The sequence below is a fragment of the Ictalurus punctatus genome, chromosome 18 (assembly GCF_001660625.3).
Source record: "Ictalurus punctatus breed USDA103 chromosome 18, Coco_2.0, whole genome shotgun sequence".
Taxonomy (NCBI): Eukaryota; Metazoa; Chordata; class Actinopteri; order Siluriformes; family Ictaluridae; genus Ictalurus; species Ictalurus punctatus.
In genome coordinates, this window is record NC_030433.2 from 7,669,549 (window position 1) to 7,687,507 (window position 17,959).

The 17,959-nt window shown below is 38.6% G+C and overlaps 1 protein-coding gene across 2 annotated transcripts in view; it reads right to left on the bottom strand.

The window, feature by feature from the left end:
- Positions 1 to 17,959, bottom strand: part of arhgap24 (Rho GTPase activating protein 24) — a 102,198-nt gene that overhangs the window by 66,502 nt on the left and 17,737 nt on the right. The window contains exon 2 of one of the 2 annotated variants that reach the window (XM_017492798.3): positions 16,065 to 16,268. In XM_017492798.3, coding sequence (XP_017348287.1) covers positions 16,065 to 16,232 — 168 coding nt within the window. In that variant the 5' untranslated portion in view covers positions 16,233 to 16,268. Of the gene's footprint in view, positions 1 to 16,064; positions 16,269 to 17,959 lie in introns of those variants that run through there. The other variant, XM_017492802.3, reaches the window with a different exon arrangement.

Below are 17,959 nucleotides of genomic sequence, written 5' to 3' on the forward strand. Positions count from 1 at the left end.
AATTAGGAACAGCTGTGGCCTCATAAAAAGTGCATTTAACCTTGACTTGGTAGCCCAATCTTTTAGTAAATGTCCATATTTGGGATATTAGTAGCGTATAATTAGTTATGTGGTAAATCTTGCCTATCGGAAGATTTTTATCTGGCTTTCTTCTAAATCCTAGGCTCCACCACAACAGCAGCAGCTCCAGTGAACCTGGCTTTGCACATCACTACTAGGGTTGTTCAAAACACACACACACTTACATTTCATTTCTTCAAGTCCTTACAAGGTGCCCCAGCTCTAGAGTCTCATTACACTGCTCAGTTTACTCTTTACACCTGAATAAACTTTTCCTAGCGAACTCTCAAATCTCATTACAAGTTGAACCAGGTGTGTTTGAACAACTGTGCAGTGCCAAAGGGGACTTTGTGTTTGGAAAACACTGATAAAGATAAAATGATTTTAAAAGAGAGAGAGAGAGAGAGAGAGAGAGAGAGAGAGAGAGAGAGAGAGAGAGAGAGAGAGAGAAAATAAATATTGAGAAAAAGAGCTCTTCTTAGGTACAGTATAATGAACCATTTGCTAAAAATGCCAGATTTCTAAAATCATGACATTGAAGAATAAAATCGTTTCCAGCATCAATGGTACAATGTTCAGTCCTCTGAAGATTCTCCATCCTTTATTCCTTTTATTTAAAACTTCACATGTAATTCATATGAAACTATCTAAGGATCTTGTTATGTTAGAATTACGATTGTTCTTTATCTATGTATACAGTACTTTCTATGGCAAGGCCGACAAAATATATGCAGTAGTGCTGGCCATGCTAGCGATCCATCAGTAAAAACACTTTAGATCTCTCCATGGTTTGTATTTGAGACCGAAAGCTCAACTCGAAGCTAATCAATGCACTAATGTTCTAAAGAGTAACGTTTAAGCGTTAGTCTAGAACACAGTATTTAGGTTCTGAATCATTTGGCCCAGTCTAAGTAATTAAAATGATTTTTGGTGTAGTAGATCATTTGAGTCTGTCATGTAGGTTTCTTCTTCAAAACATCAGAAGGATTTCTCTTTATGATCATGCAGAACATGGATGTTCTAGAGATCTCCACCTGTCCAATAAAGTTCTTCCGTTTAATTAGGCCCTAATAACCCAAACATCTCCAGGGGTGGTTATTTATTGAGTTATTTATTGGTTGCATTTTTCAGTTATTTTGTTTATCAGCAAGATTATTTCACCTTATTTGTGAGAAATAGACTCGTAGGATTTGTGCCAAGCTTGTAAGTAGTCATCTGCCCGGCAATTGGGAGTTGCTACTTTATAAGTGTGTACGTCAATCTGTTAAACGTCGCTCCACCCGAGTCCTGCTGAGCAAGTTCGCCTCTCTGAAAATTACCTTCAGCAATCATGTAACTGTCTGGAACAGTGGACTTTCAGCAAATACTAATGGCTTTGGCTTGAGGAAAATATCCGTCATACCTACAAAACGAGCTGCATCGAGAGCTGAAACTGGAGAGGTCCAGAATTGTGATTAACCTCAAACTTTCCATTACATCCACCTACCGGATTTATTACATTTACCCTCTGAGATTCTCTATCAATATCAGCCAGGCAGAGAGGATGCGAGAGAGAGAGAGAGAGAGAGAGAGAGAGAGAGAGAGAGAGAGAGAGCGAGCGAGAGCGTGAGAGAGAGAGAACCTGGCTTAAGTTCTGGTCCCAGGTTCAAAACAGCATTATTTCACCTTATTGGATTGTTGGATTTTGATTTGTCAGAAGACTTAAGACTAAGTCTCAGACTTAAACAGATTTAAAAACGTGCTGTTATTTAAAGACGTAATATTCGTTGGCCTGGTTTATGGAAGGAGTATCCAGTGTCATGGCTTTGTATCAGAACGTACGCTTTCCAACATAAAATGTAACTATAAATGGATACAAATTTACAATGTGTAGTTCTTATTGCTGTGGTATAAGAGGACTAAAACACCTCAAGGCAGGCAGTTATAGGAAAACAATCAACATCAGGGTGGTAACAGTAACTCCGCTTCATCACACCTGCCCACCGTTGATTATTTTCCTACGGTAGCATGCCATGTTTTTCACCTACTATATCCAGCCAGTTTTTTTTACAGGACTAAAAAGATGAACCATGTGAAACTTCCCATTAAACCTGGAGATAAAACTGGTCATGAGCATCAAGGTGAGGTATTCTGATGATAGGGACCTCTAGTGGTGTGGGGTGGAATTGTCAGGTGTGTTTAAATCTGATAAGGTTTAAAGGTTTTTGCGTATATAGCATGCTGTTGTGGATAAATTGGAAGCAGAAATATTTTTGACATGGAAAAATACTGCAATAAAGGGTCATGTGACAGGATAGTAAGAAAAGGCTGGACAGGACTGAGCAAACCCTATCATGGTTTAATTCCAGAAAATAATGGATTAGATAAAAGTTTATCCATTAATCCAACTGCATCCTGTTTTAATAATCAGAATTGCATTTAATACAAAAAAAGTTGACCAAACATTTTGCCAATATCTAGTACTTCATCCCCCATGAAATAAGCTCCTGATTTAAGATTTAAGAGGTTTCTCATAAACCAAATGTTCCACTGACACCCACAGGGTCTTACAGCTAATCCAAGTCAGTTTAAGATTTATTTCATGGAAATCAACTCTGCCAGAATGTTTGTGTCCATTAGCTAACCGTTTTCCCAGCGCAACACTGATTCGGGTCACCGAGGGGTTGATGAGTAACAAATCAGGCCTGTTAAATCAGCAAAGCCATTCGACTGTTCACTGAACCGACTACTCCAGGACATGGACTTGGAAATTGAGGATTATGGTATTGATTGTTCACGCACAGGTTCTACTTAATCTGCCACCCCAGATCTTACTAAATCAATATCTCGATCTGCTGTATTAGCATTTAAACTAAACTCTGCAGTAAAGTAGAACTCCAGGAGGAGAACCTGAGCAGTTTGTAGGACTAGATAATATTCGGGGGGTTTATCAAGAGCGGCGTAGGGGCATCTGGAGAAAGTGTCTCCTTTCAGTGGATTGTTTTTCCCTTTTCGAAATGAAGACTTGCACAGATTTAAGGATTTTGAAGGATCTAAATTGCATTTTAGCATTTTATTTGACGTTTTTACAAGATTTTAATGAACCATTTTTCTTCCATATTGAAATAATGTGTTCATAATTTACTAAGGTCAGAGTTGGGAAGAAAATGATAAGCACTGTAGTTAATAACAACTGGTAATAAATAATAACTGTTCATAGGGCTATGACACTGACATAAACCAGCATTTACAGTATAAAGGCTTATTCCAGCAGGCAAAGATTCTAATAAAGCCTTCTTTTGTCACTTTGTCACTTTAAACACCTTTAAACACCTTTGTCTATATTGTCTAGGTTTTGACACTGGGATTTCAGGTCAGTGTCACATAATGGTTATAATGCGACATACCGTGGCTTCCATGTGAGTTTAATTGGTGCTTACATTTTGTCCAATGTCAAATGAACCTTACTTAACAACCTCTGTCACATCAATGTTATTATCTGACATGACAGATAAACCCTTGGCGGTTATGTTTGTTGGAATAAGCCATTATAAATGTTAATGTAGTGGGCATAACAAGGTTTACGACAGCTGATGCCCAGTGTAATAAGTAGAGCAGTGTAAAATGTCAAATGTAATGTCTTTTCACTTCTGTAAGTCGCTCTGCCAAATAAGGGTGTCTGCCAAAAATCCATAATTGTAATAAGCTTTCATAAATGCTTATGTTGCATCGAAATTGACATTTTTGTTGTTATAGCAGTTCATGTTGGAATAAGCCTTTATAAATGTTTATGTACAGCAGGTGATATAAAAATGTTGTCATAACAGCTGATACATGTCAGTATAAGCCTTTATAAATGTTTATGTAGCCTCAATTCTTATGTAAAGTATGTTACATGAAAATACACAAATCTGTCTTTATGACATCTGATGCCTGTCAGAATAACCCTTTATAAATGTACATATGGACGACGCCAATAGGAACAGAAGCAGTCTTTATATCATTTGATGGCATAAGTTTTTATAAATATTTATGGAAAGTAGGTGACGTTAAAATAGACCAAATTGTTTTTTATGACAGATGTAATAAGCCTTCATAAATGTTTATGTAGCATCAGGACAAACACAGTTTATGACAGGGTTAGTGTTAGGGTTAGGGTTGAAGTCTGCCTTTATAACAGTCTATGGAGAGTAGGTGATATAAAAATGGACAAAAACACTCTTCATGACAGCTGACGCATTTTGGAATAAGCCTTTATAAATATCCAAATGAGTGACACCACAATGAACAAAAGCAGTCTTTATAACATCTGACTCCTGTTAATAATAAGTCTTTATAAATGGTTATGTAGTTGGCATAAGAATTGACAAGAAAATCAGTTTGTGACAGATGATGTCTACTGGAGAGTAGATGATGTAAAAATGGACCAAATAAATCCTTTATGACAGCTTATGTCAGCATGCTGGAATTAGCCTCTAAATATGTTCATAAGGGTGGCACCAAAATGGACAAAGACAGACTTATATCATCTAACAACAAAACCACTCTTCATGACAGCTCACACATGCTGGACTAAGCATTCATAAGCGTTCATATGGGTGACACCAAAACGGTCTTTACCACATGATATCTTTTGGAATAAGTCTTTATAAATGTACATAATGCAGGGCAAAAGCAGTCGTTATGAAAGCTCACACCTAATAGAATAAGCCTTCCTAAATGTTTATGGAGACGACATAAAAAGAAATCTGTAGAAACAGATTGATAGGAACCTTGTCCATAGGAACAGATTGATAGGAACCTTGTTAATGTCCATTTTTATCACACGCTTATGTAGGGTTTATGTCACTCTATGAACATGGCTGTTAGGTGAAGTGTTACTGAATAAATAACTTGCATCCTGACTTTTTTTTTCCCTTTCAGCTGTTTTAATGTTTAGGTAATTACCTGAGTAACGTGTGTTACACGTTAGATATGATTACTTATTATTTACCTTCACCCCTCTCTCCGAATGAAGATCTCCCTGCTTAGAGTTCAGCCAGTGAAGACTTACAGGAGGAAATAGCTGAATATGTTTAAAAACGTCTTGGCAGGCTGACCCCGCATACCAACGACTCCTCAGCAATAATATATGAGCTACACGGCGGCAGGACAGCTCATGTTCCCGCTTACGTTACATTTACTTTCTCTAATAGTTACACGAGGGCTGTAATCTCGTAACAAGGACATGTTTTATTGTTCACCAATCACTCGGCATTTTATAGATCGTTGCGTTTAGCGTGTAGAAAATATCTATTGCAGGATTACTGGCATTATTGACGATGCTATTAAATACCAGAAGCACTAATGCGCTACTTTCAGGGACAACCGTAACTGTAAAACAGCACTCAGGTTCAATTACTAAACTTTAGGCCACGCCCACAAGTTGGAATTGCGGATTTACGTCACACTTCAGACCATGAACAACTTGAAGCAACCCTCAGACATCAAACATATCTTGCCTGAGCAACTACATTCGGATTAAAGGGAAGAATGCTGTTCATTTCGTTTTTACTTGAATTATGTGTACTTTTTACGTGCACACGACGTTCATGCAGAAGACTGTTCTTCTTTTCTGCTCACCGCAGATGTAAAGAGTGATTAATCTGAATTGTGATGTACTACAGGAAGACAGAAGACCTTTTCAGACCTTCCTCATACCTCCATTGTAAGATATAAAGATGCTAGCTGACTACGTTCTAGCATGCAGATATGCTAACAGTGCTTATACAAACACTCTTGGCCATTTTGCTAGTGCTACGTTTGCTGAAAGATCGACTATATCAATAACTGCAACATACAGTATCAATAATATGTTAAATATTAAGCAGAATTTGCATAGCAACATATCAAACGTTCACTCATATGTTCTGCTGCTGCCATATAATAAATAATTTCACCTCTTTTTAAGCCTTCATGCAGACAGTTTGTGCATTTCATGGTATATGATTAGACTGGGCTCATGAAACATCTCCTCTTCTCTGCAAACACAATCAGCAAGCAAGTCACGTGGGTATTTTCAAAACGCGGCTAGTTTTTCTGAGGTAAATTTCTTCGGAGAGTACGAAGGCTTCCCCAGTGTTACGAAAATACCCATGTTAGCATGCCGGGTTACTACTGTACATGACCTCTTTTCTCCCCAGAGAAGAGGCAAATTTAATGAGCATGCCACGTTTATGCAGAAGAACAACCTGGAGATCGCTTTCTAAAGAAAGTTGTCGGCTAATTCCCAGCCGTTTTGTCTGAGCCGTTTCCATGCTTTATTACAGTGAAGGTGACGAAGGAGACCGAAATGTGCAATAAAGTTACAGACTGTTGATCCCCTGGATATATGACCTAGAATTCACCTGGAATATTAAACACCTCATGATTCATCTTCCATAACTCATAACTAGGAACCTTTCACACCCTCTCTCTATCTCTCGCTAGATCCACCCCCCACCCCCCACCCCCCCCCATTAGTTGAGGTGTGAGTTTACAGTAGGTGGGTGTGAAAGAAAAGGAAAAAAAAATAGGCAGTTAATTATCACACCGCTGCAGCCCTGAAAAGACCTGGCCATGGAAAGTTCCAGTACAGTTCACAGCGGTGGCTAATTATTGTTACGATGCCAAAATTTCATAAAAATACACTCACAAAAAATAAGCCAGTTCCTTCTTTCACTGCAAAAACTACATACAGTATAATCTGCATGTACAAATATGTCCAAGAGAAAAAAGCTAGATGGTTAAATATATACAGTAGCTAATTAAATTAACACTATCAGTTATAATTACAGTTCAAACACTCTTTACAACCGTGTTGAGCAGAAAAGCATCTCAGAATGCACAACATGTCACTCCTTGTGATGGATGGGCTACAACAGCAAAAGCCCACCTGCTTATTATTAGGCTAATTATACATATTACTGTTTTGCTACTGTTATTATAAACAATGAACAGCTAGCTTAGCTAGTACTTACAGTACTTCCGGGTTAAAATGCAGATCATTATTTGACAATAATCTATACAACATTTAATCCTACGTTGCACTTTTATAGGCGATCTTTCAGTGAATGTAGCACTTGCAAAAGAGCTAAGAGTGTTTGAGTAAGCAGTTACCATATCTGTACGCTTGAGAGTATGCTAATTAGCTAGTGTCTTTATGCCTAAAAAATATATAGAGAGAGAGATAAAATAGAAAATAGAGAGAGAGGGAGAGAGAGAGAATAGAGAGAGAGAATAGTGGGCAGAAAAGGGGGCGGAGCTACTTACCAGCTCAGTTTGTGATGTCACTAAATAAGCTTTGCAGCTTTCAATCATATTCAATATGTAAATTATTATAGTCATGTTTCTGTTTTTTCTTTATTTTCCGATTTTTATTATTTTTTATTTTATCCAGTTTTCGATTGCTTTTGGGGGTTTTGTGGATCGAATTTGTGGGTCGAAGCTCATCAAGATTAAATTGATGTTTCTTGGCCTGCAATGTTTCACCGAGCAAATTTTATTTTTACAAATTTGATCTTGCTGAATCCAGTAAATATATTTTTTAAAATAGCAGTTTTCTTTTTCTTTTTCCTTTTTCAAAAATTAAGTCAAATTTATCTTCAGCTCCATTTGATGCAGCTCCAATGCCAGCGATTGATCTCTCAGCATCACAACACACTCTACTGTTTCAGTTTAAAGCTGTGTGTGTGTGTGTGTGTGTGTGTGTGTGTGTGTGTGTGTGTGTGTGTGTGTGTGTGTGTGTGTGTGTGTGTGTGTGTGTGTGTGTGTTGTGGTTAAGGACGTTCATATGAAACAAGTCCCCTGCCCACATGCATCCTCTGCGTCTTTATCTGACCTTTGACCCCAGAAGATGGCATTCACTGCATTCCAGACGTCATAGACACAGAACACAAACTGTACACAAACACAACTCGACACGTCTCGTCTGTCAGTGACGTAGCAGCCGTGAAAACTCACTAGAAACTTCTCTTTCTTTCTTTTCCTTCCTTCTTTCTTTCTTTCTTTTCCTACGTTTCCTTCCTATTTTTTTCTTCTATTTTTCCTTCCTTCCTTTTTCATTTCTTACTTTCCTTCCTTCTTTCCTTCCTTCTTCCTTTCTTCTTTTCTTCCTTCCTTCCGTTTTCTTTTCCTCCTTTTCCTTCCTGATTTCTTTCTTCTATTCTTCCTTCCTTCTTTCCTTTCTTCTTTTCTTTCTTCCTTCCTTTTTCATTTCTTACTTTTCCTTCCTTCTTTCTTTCTTCTATTCTTTCTTTCTTTAGCTTTTTTTTATTGCCCCTCAGTGATTAGACCTTTTTTTTCTTTCTTTTTTTTCTTTCTCTTTTTTTGCTTCATGGTGAAACAGAATTACAAACTTGGCCTGGATTGCTAAAACCCTGCAGGCACCAACATTACAACAAGTGAACAATATAGAGAGAACAATCGGTCTCCTATTTCGTGTTTTAGAATAATGGAGGTGTAAATACACACTGAACACACCGCAATAATAAAACCTTATTTGCACACACTACAGGCATCAGAGCTACTGTATCTGAGTCATTAGAGAGTGTTTCTGTTACAATAAGTGCGCGCACACACACACACACGTCTCCGGGATGTTGTGGAGGAATGCAGTACGATCTTCAGGGATGTTTCAGTAATCCGATCTGAATTCATTCCGAACACAGCGGGTCGTCACAGCGAATGCTTACTCCTGCGAATCCTAAACAATATTCCAGGCTTAAAGATGTGACTGTACGTGTTGTGACTCTTATAGTCATGTATATACATATCTTATAGACTTTCCAATAACTCAGCTTAGTGTGTAGAAATAATGGCACCCACATTCTGCCTCATGCAAACTTATCAATTAATCTTTCACAGGTCACAGTGTTAGAAACGGATTTGGGGCGGGGCTACTTGTGATGTCATTAATTAAGCTCTATTGCTTTGAGCCAATCACATTGTATAGATTATTGCAGGATAAGATGTTGTTTCTTTCTTTCTGTTTTGCATTGTTCTTTTTTGTTTCTATTCCTTCTTTTCTTCGTTTCTTTGTGTGTTAGTGTGATTCTTTCTTTCTTCTGTTTATCATCCAATCAAATGTTAGTTATATTCTTTCTTTCTTTACTTTTTCATTCAAATATCCATCCCTTTTTCTTTAATTGTTTCTTTATTTATTTATTTTTCTGTTTATCATTCTCTGTTCCTTTCTTTCTCTCTTCTTTGACTGTTGGTTCCTTTCTTCATTCTTTGTTTCATTCTCCGTTCCTGGGGCCTTGGATCCTTTAATCCGTTTCATTCCCTTTTTCATTCTTCCTTTCTTTGATCTTTTTGTTACAGTTACAATTGTACCAATTACATTATTACCTGTCATTCGTTCTGTCTTTCTTTCTCTTTATCGTTATTTTATTTCCATCTTTCGTGTTTGATCATTAGTTTCTTTCTTTCTTTCTTTCTTTCTTTCTCCATTCTTTCCTTCATTATTGCATTCATTTTCTTTCATTCTTTCTTTTGCAATTCCTCTATAATTTCATTAAGTGCATAATTTCTTTCTTCTTTTCCTTTCTTTATTCTTTCCTTTATTTCTGACTTTCTTTTATCCTTTCTTTCTTTGTTAGATTTCCATCATGTTTAAATTTCTTATCTTCTCAGGTCTTTTATTTTTCTTCGGTGTCCTTTTATTTTATTTCTTTCCTTTTTCTTTCATTCTTTATTTTGGCCTTTTGGTCATTGTGGAGGGTTTTTTTTTTTCATTTATTCCATTGATGGAATAAATATCCAGATGTTAAGGTTTGGGAAATTGGGAAAATGGTTTTGGGAAAATGATTGGGAAATGATAAGGTTTGGGAAAATGATTAATGTTAACTGATGCAAATTTAATGTGAATAACATCAGTTTTACTTTTAATGTAAATGTGAGCTTTTTAATTAGACTAATCTTTAATACAGATTCACTTTAGAGAAAGATTTCTCGACGTCTTCAGCATAAGGGCCTCCATTCAGAACAAGAAAACAACAGATGCATTATGGGACGGCGGTTGTTCCAGCTGCCTGACGCCCACCTTTGCGATTCTGGCCTGACCTTCATCGTGCACACACACACTCTCTCTCTGTCTCTCTCTCCCTCTCTCTCTCTCTCTCTCTCTCTCTCTTTCTCTCTCTCTCTCTCTCTCTCACACACACACACACATACGCACACACATATTGCTAAAAATGATGAGAAAACAGGCTGGTGGTGGTGATGTGGGCAGAGACACAGATGAACTCCGACTCGGCGTGTTTGAACAGGCCGAGGTGCACACGGAGTAACGGAGGAGAAACACAATACAGTGGGAAAGAAAGGGAAGACAGAACACTGAGGAATTCAGATGATTCGGAAAAAAAGAGAGAAAGAATACGGCTCGTATAACTGTTACACAGAGGATCACGTCCAGGGTTAAATATAAACACGAGTTCAATCGTAATACAAATTTATTTGTGTCGTGCTTTAGACACCACATGCTGTCACAGAAATCCGCACGCGGTGCCGTTTTCGGAAACTAGTCAACGACCAGGGGGTGTGATGGAGTAAAGTTACTAATACACCACCTTGAATAGTGTTTAATTCCTCTTATACAGTACAACAGCAATTTGCCTAAAGAACAACACCTTGTACTTTTTATCTGTTTATATTTACATTTAATGTTGCAAAACAAGTTAGTTCACAGCTAGTCATTTTCTCACCAGCCTCTCTCTCTCTATTCTCTCTCTCTCTCTCTCTCTCTATTTTTTCTCTCTCTCTATTCTCTCTCTCTCTCTCACTCTATACACACACACATATATATATATATATATATATTTTTTTTTTTCTCTCTCTCTATTCTCTCTCTCCCTCTCTCTCTATTTTCTATTTTATCTCTCTCTATATATATTTTCTCTTTCTTGAAGTTAAGAAGAAGAAAATAAAATCCAGGTAAATGTTAAATAAGCACGCCCAAACTGAAATCATCACCATGTCAACCATACGAGACACTACGAATGAGCCGTTACTATAGAAACGACAAGGTATTAATATAAGAACGAGTGCGTTAATACAGTATAAACCATCAGAGCTTCTGATATCGAAAGTTAATAAATGTCCCCATTTAATGAATCCTGCCAACGGATCTGTCTTTTCTTCATCTATTCTATTTATTTATGTCTATTCCTTTTTAAGATATTTCCGTTTGATAAGGAAAATAGGTGTGTGCCCCCCCTCAAATTGTACACTTGGTTGCACCCATACTCGTTGATATATTTTAGCAGCTCAGTCTGTAAAAAATGGAGACAGCAGCCAAGCGTAGAAAAGTGCAGCAGAACATACAAGCTTTTTTTCAGACAGTAAGTAACTAGATGCCTAAATAGTAGGTAACCTTAGCTTAGTATAGAAGGCATCATATCATGGCTTGGTTTGTTCTTAAGAATGTCAATTAACTTTTGATATTTGCACACCCACAAAGTAGGCTCGGCTAACGTCAGTTCCGGTTTTTGACCATTCACGTTACATTCACTTGCATATCCTCCCCCTGAGTTCGTTGGACCCCCCCAATGTCCATACCATGGTTACGCCCTTGTAATCAGCACCTTCTGACCAATCACGATCCAGAATTCGAAAGCGTGGCTGTATACAACATACAGTACAATATCATACAGTGTGTGGACGTTTAAAAAAAGACGCATCTTTCCCAGAAATTTGGCTTTCACTCGTTGCGTCTGTCTTTAATCTGTCCTCTGCACCGGACGAGTAGGAAAACAGACGCTTCTTTGATTCTGTACATAAAAACGGCTGAGTCATGTGTGAAACACACTGCTGGTTTTTCCCTGATGGAAGCTCTGATTCGGCTACTTTTGCGTGTGATACATCTGGATCACGACCAGCAGCTGAGAGAGAGAGAGAGAGAGAGAGAGCAACCTTCATCGCACTCGTCTCCCGGAAAAACGCTGAAATGCCTGGATGTGACGTGCAAGTAGTCTGACCTTCGGCTCGTCCGGAATACAAAAAACAGTCGCAGAGCGCTAATGCCAACGCTTGTACAAGATGTTTGTGCTGCAGATTTATCTGTAGTGATCTTCCAGCCAAACAGCCCATAAAACTTTCCCTGGGCTTCTTCTATACGTATACCTGATTTAACGATTCAAATATTTTAAAAGGTTCAAAGTAGAACCAGGGACACATCTCAAAAAACGTCGGGTTTTCTATCTTCCTCTCCATTCGTTTCGGCTCACTCCGTTAGCACGAATTCAAATACACAGACTGGGAAAGAAAATCTTCGGAACGTGTTAAACAAATTTAACCTAGCACTGCGACACCGAATTCACTCGCTAGAAAGAATCCAACCCACATTATCCAGTCCCTCCGGGATTCAGAGATTTTGCGACTGCAGAATTGAATGCAAAATCGAAGAAAACACGGTATACGGAGGAGCTTGTGATTTTTCAAAATCAACACAGATTTTGCCAATGATTACAATTTTGTATTTATTAACCAATGAACTGTACTTTTTATCTATTTATTGTTGCATTTAAGGCGGCTTGTCTGTGAAAAACAAGTTAGCAACTACATATAAACTCTCGTTTCCTCACCAGCCTTTCTCTCTCTCTCTTGCGCTCTCTCTCTTTCTTTCTTTCTTTCTCTCTCTCTCTCTCCTTCTCTCTTTCTCTCTCTCTCTCATTCTCTCTCTCTCTTTTTAAGTTAATAAGACAAAACCATGCAGCTTGTCATGTTACTGAGAAACCACAAAGAGAGTAAACTTAAAATTACAGCTTTACAAAGCACTGACACTGGAGACTCCTTCAACAGGCATGAAATAAAACAAAGTTTTGCATATTAGAGAAACTGAGCCGAGCACAAAGAGGTTAATATCAGGAGAAAATCGGTTTTAATTTCATTTGAATTTAATTTTAGTAAACATTTTAAAGGAAGCATTTTTGACCTGCCAAGGTTAAAAAAAAAAAAAAAAAAAAAAAAAAAAACACTGGACAGGGACACTGTCTTTACCTGCAGTGCCTCATTGTGTTTTTCATTAGGGTTCATTCATCACTGCTGAATACGCAGCATCTGTGTTTGTTCGGCATCCCATTCTGCGTCCATCTGTCTCACTCAATATGTCTGCCTGTCAAACATCTGAGAAGATCTGAGAGACGAGCGAGAGTCTTTTGTGTCCATAAAACGCTATTTGTAATAATTACACGTCTTAGTCTGTGTCTCGGTCTCAGAGCCATGGTTCCTCATGAAAAACACAATCCATTAAACTACCACTACAGACAACTAGTTTGGACTTTATGTTCCAGTTTAAGTACAGCTGGTGCAATCCTACCCTCTAGTCTAGCTAGTTCATTAGTTTGAGATCCAACCCTTTATTAGGTAAGCTGATAAACTAGTGAATGGTTGTTGCACAATTAGTTTACACAACATTAGCTAACTTGCTAGCAAACCACACACACATTTACTCCCTTACAACAGTTAAATGATTTACCTCAGTTCGTTTAGCTTAAGACTAGCTATGTTCATTTAGCAAACGCTCTAGCTAGTTTACTAGTCAGGGATCCATCCACAGGTAGTCTAAGCTACTGTAATAAGCTAGCGCTCGATGGCTACGGATAGTTTAAAACATGTTAGCTAACTTGTTGGCAAATTTGGTGGCTTGCTAATAATAGTAGAATAGTTTAATACAGTTAGCATACACTGGTAGTTATTTTAAGGCTAGCTATGTTATTCAGTAGAAAGTCAGAAAGTAGTCTAGACCACTTGCTAAGTGCACTGATAAATTAGCGAGTGATTTAAAAAATAAAGTATTCTGTGTGAATGAAATTAAATATTTAATCCCAAGTTTGCGTTATTAGCATAATCTTTTTTCCTTACAGCATTGCTATTGCTAACTGTAGTCTCTCTCTCTCTCTCTCTCTCTCTCTCTCTCTCTCTCTCTCTCTCTCTCGCTCTCTCTTTCTTTTAATCTCGGACAGCGTTTGGTTACTAAAACACTGCCTAAAAATCATTTTGCTAATCTTCTCTGTCGTGGTTATTGTGGCTTTCTTACATCTGCTGGGTTTTTTGTTTTTGCGCTAGAGACCCCGAAGGCTTCCTGAGCCATATGGAACAGCTTAGGTTCCATGAAAGGCTCTTCCAAACCCGCACCGTTTAGCTTCCCGTTCACTTTGCGTTTGGCTGGAAAACGTCAGCGCTACTGCAGGAAAAAATCCCGACCAAAAGCAACAGGGACGTGTTGCAGTTTCCAGCTGCTCGAACCGCTCTGCAAATATCTTTCACTTGTGTTTTTGACCGTTTAGAACTGTGTCGTGACAAGTTCGGGGGATTTTCTGCGCCAGCATTCGCTGAGTCATGCGTAAACGGAAAAACAAAAAGTAGCAGGCAGGTGGTTCTGTTTGGACTGGCAGAGGCACTTAATAGACAGATTTCTTTCTAAAATGGCGTGCAATCGTCGAGACTTTTATGTATCTTTTATAGAAGGAGTCTCCGGTCTCAGAGGTAAAGCTGTAAAATTTTCCGAACATCTTCAGGACAAAAGAGTTCACACTTCATTGTTTTATCATAAATTTCAAGAGAAATATGAAGGAAAGTTTATAATGTCTACGTATAACGTAACAATAGGAGCTAACTCATTTCCCAAACTTAGCATAACATTACGTATATCTATAAACTGCTAAAAACAAATGTGACATGTCCTGTTGTAATAAAAATAAACTTTTATTCTTTGTCTAATACCTTATTCAATGGAGATGTTAGCTAGCTAGCTATGTCTAGTTAGCTACCGGACATACTTACACTGACGGCTCTGTTATAGCTAGCTATTTATTTGAAAAATAATGCTAAAGAATTTCTTGCAACTTAGTAACTAGTCTAGTTAGCTACTGGACATACTTACACTGACGGCTCTGTTATAGCTAGCAATTTATTTGAAAGATAATGCTAAAGAATTTCTTGCAACTCAGTAACTAATACGCCTAATGTGTCTAATGCTCAGAATATGAGGCTGTTTAGAGCAGCTTTGCCCGAGATGACCAACTTCTACAGAAATAGACATGAAATAAATTTGATTTCGTTTTTGCGGCCCTATTTCATAGATCGGTTCTCCATGTCCTTCCTGTTTTACTCCCATTGGTGGACAATGTTCTTCTGTAGATCTTCTCAGATGCAAAGTCCCCGAATCCCTGAAGATAATAACTGAACTCCTCGCTTCTCGAGATTTCAGCCATTTTGAAATTCCTCAGCAAAAGACTTCACTTTCCCCGAGAGCAGACGCTATTTTTTATTCAACGCTAATAAGACATTTTAATCAGGGGATCTTTTATGATTTGAAAAAGTGGACTTGAGCTGAGTTTGTGAAACACGTTAACACACATGCACACCTTGAACCTTGGTTATTTTCCTACTACTGCGTGTCCTGAAGTGTTCTATTCCCTTACACCTTCCCTTCCCTTACAGAAAAGAATCGGGAGTGGGAGGGCCAATGGGATTGAGCCCTTGCTTTGTCCCTACCTAAAGAGAGCGATGCAACGGCGTGTTTGTCTGTCCAGTTTTCTCAAAACCTCATGTGTACGCTCTGCTCAAAGAGATCAGCTTCCAAAGCTTTACATTTTAATGCTAATACCACCGTCGTATCGCTAACTAACAAATCTGAGTCTCAGCTAGCGTTGTGTAGCTGCAATTCATTCTGGGACACAGAGTCCAGCGTTTGCAGGAAAGTCTCCACAACTTCTGCGATGGATTTCTCATTAATGTGATGTTGAACGTGAGTGGAAGATGAAAAATGAGTGAGAAAAGAAGAAAAGACGGTCACTGAGTGTGTGTGTGTGTGTGTGTGTGTGTAAGAACGTCTCAGCTCATACACACGAGGAAGAGGAATCGTGTAGGAGGAGATCCGTCACAAATCACTGTTCAGTCTGGAGGTCAACATAAGGTCACTCTTTCAACACCTACACTGCTCTGGGTCTGGTATCAGCCCTTGTGTGTGTGTGTGTGTGTGTGTGTGTGTAAATCTCACTCACCAGTGCCTTGCTCTCATCCTCGTCTTTATAATAGTACAGTTGTTCTCCTCGCAGCACAAACCAGCGTGAGTGCCATGTTTTGACGAAGCCGCCCTGCTTCCTGAGCCAACCACGGCGCAGCACCTTCTGCTGGGGGGTGACGCCCAAGGTGGACGCCTGCTCCTCCATCTCCACTACTCCACACTGCTGTCACACACTCACACACTGGAAAAGAGCGAGAGAGAGAGTTGATATGGGAAAGGAGAAACAACAGGAAACCCCTTACAGCTAATGTCTGTCCACTGAGAAAACCTGTTTAACCATCAGACTAAACATCAGCCTTCTACCGTAAATTCTGGAATAGCACACCTAACATAAATATCCTAATACACATCTATATCACGATCGCACCAATGCAGTGTAACATATAAGTGGCAGAATTAGTTGTAGCACTAAAAAAATTATTTAATCCAGAAAAAAAGCTCTTGTAATCCAGAAATTACGGTAATTCTGTACATCAGCATTCTGCTCCTCTACAGTAATATCTGAATGTGATTCTCAGCACGGCAGGAGCAGCAGCACGGATCCACAGCCTCGATTATTCTGGGATTTGCTAAGTTACACTGAACGTCACGTCTCGTCACGTTTCCCATCAATTTTAGAGGTCGGGGTTTTGATGTAAACCTCTGTCTCACTTTTTTTAATTTCTCTCTCAGGCATCATTAGAAATTCTGAAAGAGCCTGAAAGAGCAAACATTTCTAAAGCACGTCAGAAAAAAAGAAAAAAAAATCCTCCTTTGGGTTTGACTTTGAAAAAGAACGCTGAGAAAGTTACTTGCTTGATGTTAAGTCGGAAACCAGGATGGATACAGTCTCTGTGGTTAGCTTATACGTTCAAAGATCTGCACCTGGGATCTTACGCTGCGTTCGAATGACCTCGGAAGTGGGAAGTGGAAGATGGGAAGTGGGAAGTTGGGAAGCTGGAAAACCTCAGGACTCTGAACTACAGCATTGCCATGTGAATAATCCATGGATGCCTCTATTTTAGTCTTTTTGTTAGCAGCGAGCTACGCGGAGGTTCCGAGTTATGCATTTTAGTGCAACGAACAAAGCAATAAAATCCAGGCGAGTTCAGCAGTTTACTATAAAGAGATGTTTGTTCATGTTTTTATGGAAGGAGTCTCCAGTGTCAGCCTTTTGTAACAGTCAGAGGGAAAGCTGTAACTTTCAGTTTTCCGACACCTTCAGGACAGGAGTTTATGTTTTTTGCGTTTTCTCATGACAAGCTGCGAATATTTTTATTATTATTTTAATTATTATTAAGCGAGAACAGGAACGAACATGTTTAACGGACGTTCTGCAACATTATATGTAACTGTAAACGGATAAAACGGTACGACGCGTCATTCTTTAATCGGTCGGTACAGGAGTTTTTTGTGATCACTGCGTCCAAAAATGCTCGATTTTGCTGCGGCTTTTTTCAAAATTTGCGACGTGGCTTGCTGAGAAAACTTTTTTTTTTACGGACAACTATTCGAATCAGCGAAATTTTTCTCACGAAATAGTTTCACGTGCTCATTCGCGGTGATGTTTGTTGGTAAACGTTGGTAAACATTTTAGCTGTACTCGTGTAACTGAAGACAGCTTTGGCTGAACGCACGTCGTGACGACATCACTTGACGCGTATCAGCCTGAACCTGCGGAAAATCTGTGGCAATTTTGAAAAAACTTGCAAGCTCCTGCAAATATTGTGGCGTTTGCTTGATTGTGCGTTAATTTCTGCAAGCGTACAATCACCAAATCATGGAGGGTCTGATTAATTTTTTTTTATTGTAATTGTTGGGAAATTTCTGTGGTATCAGAGGAATAAAGCACTTCATGACATGCTGTTATAGGAAAATAAGTTTGGAGTGGAA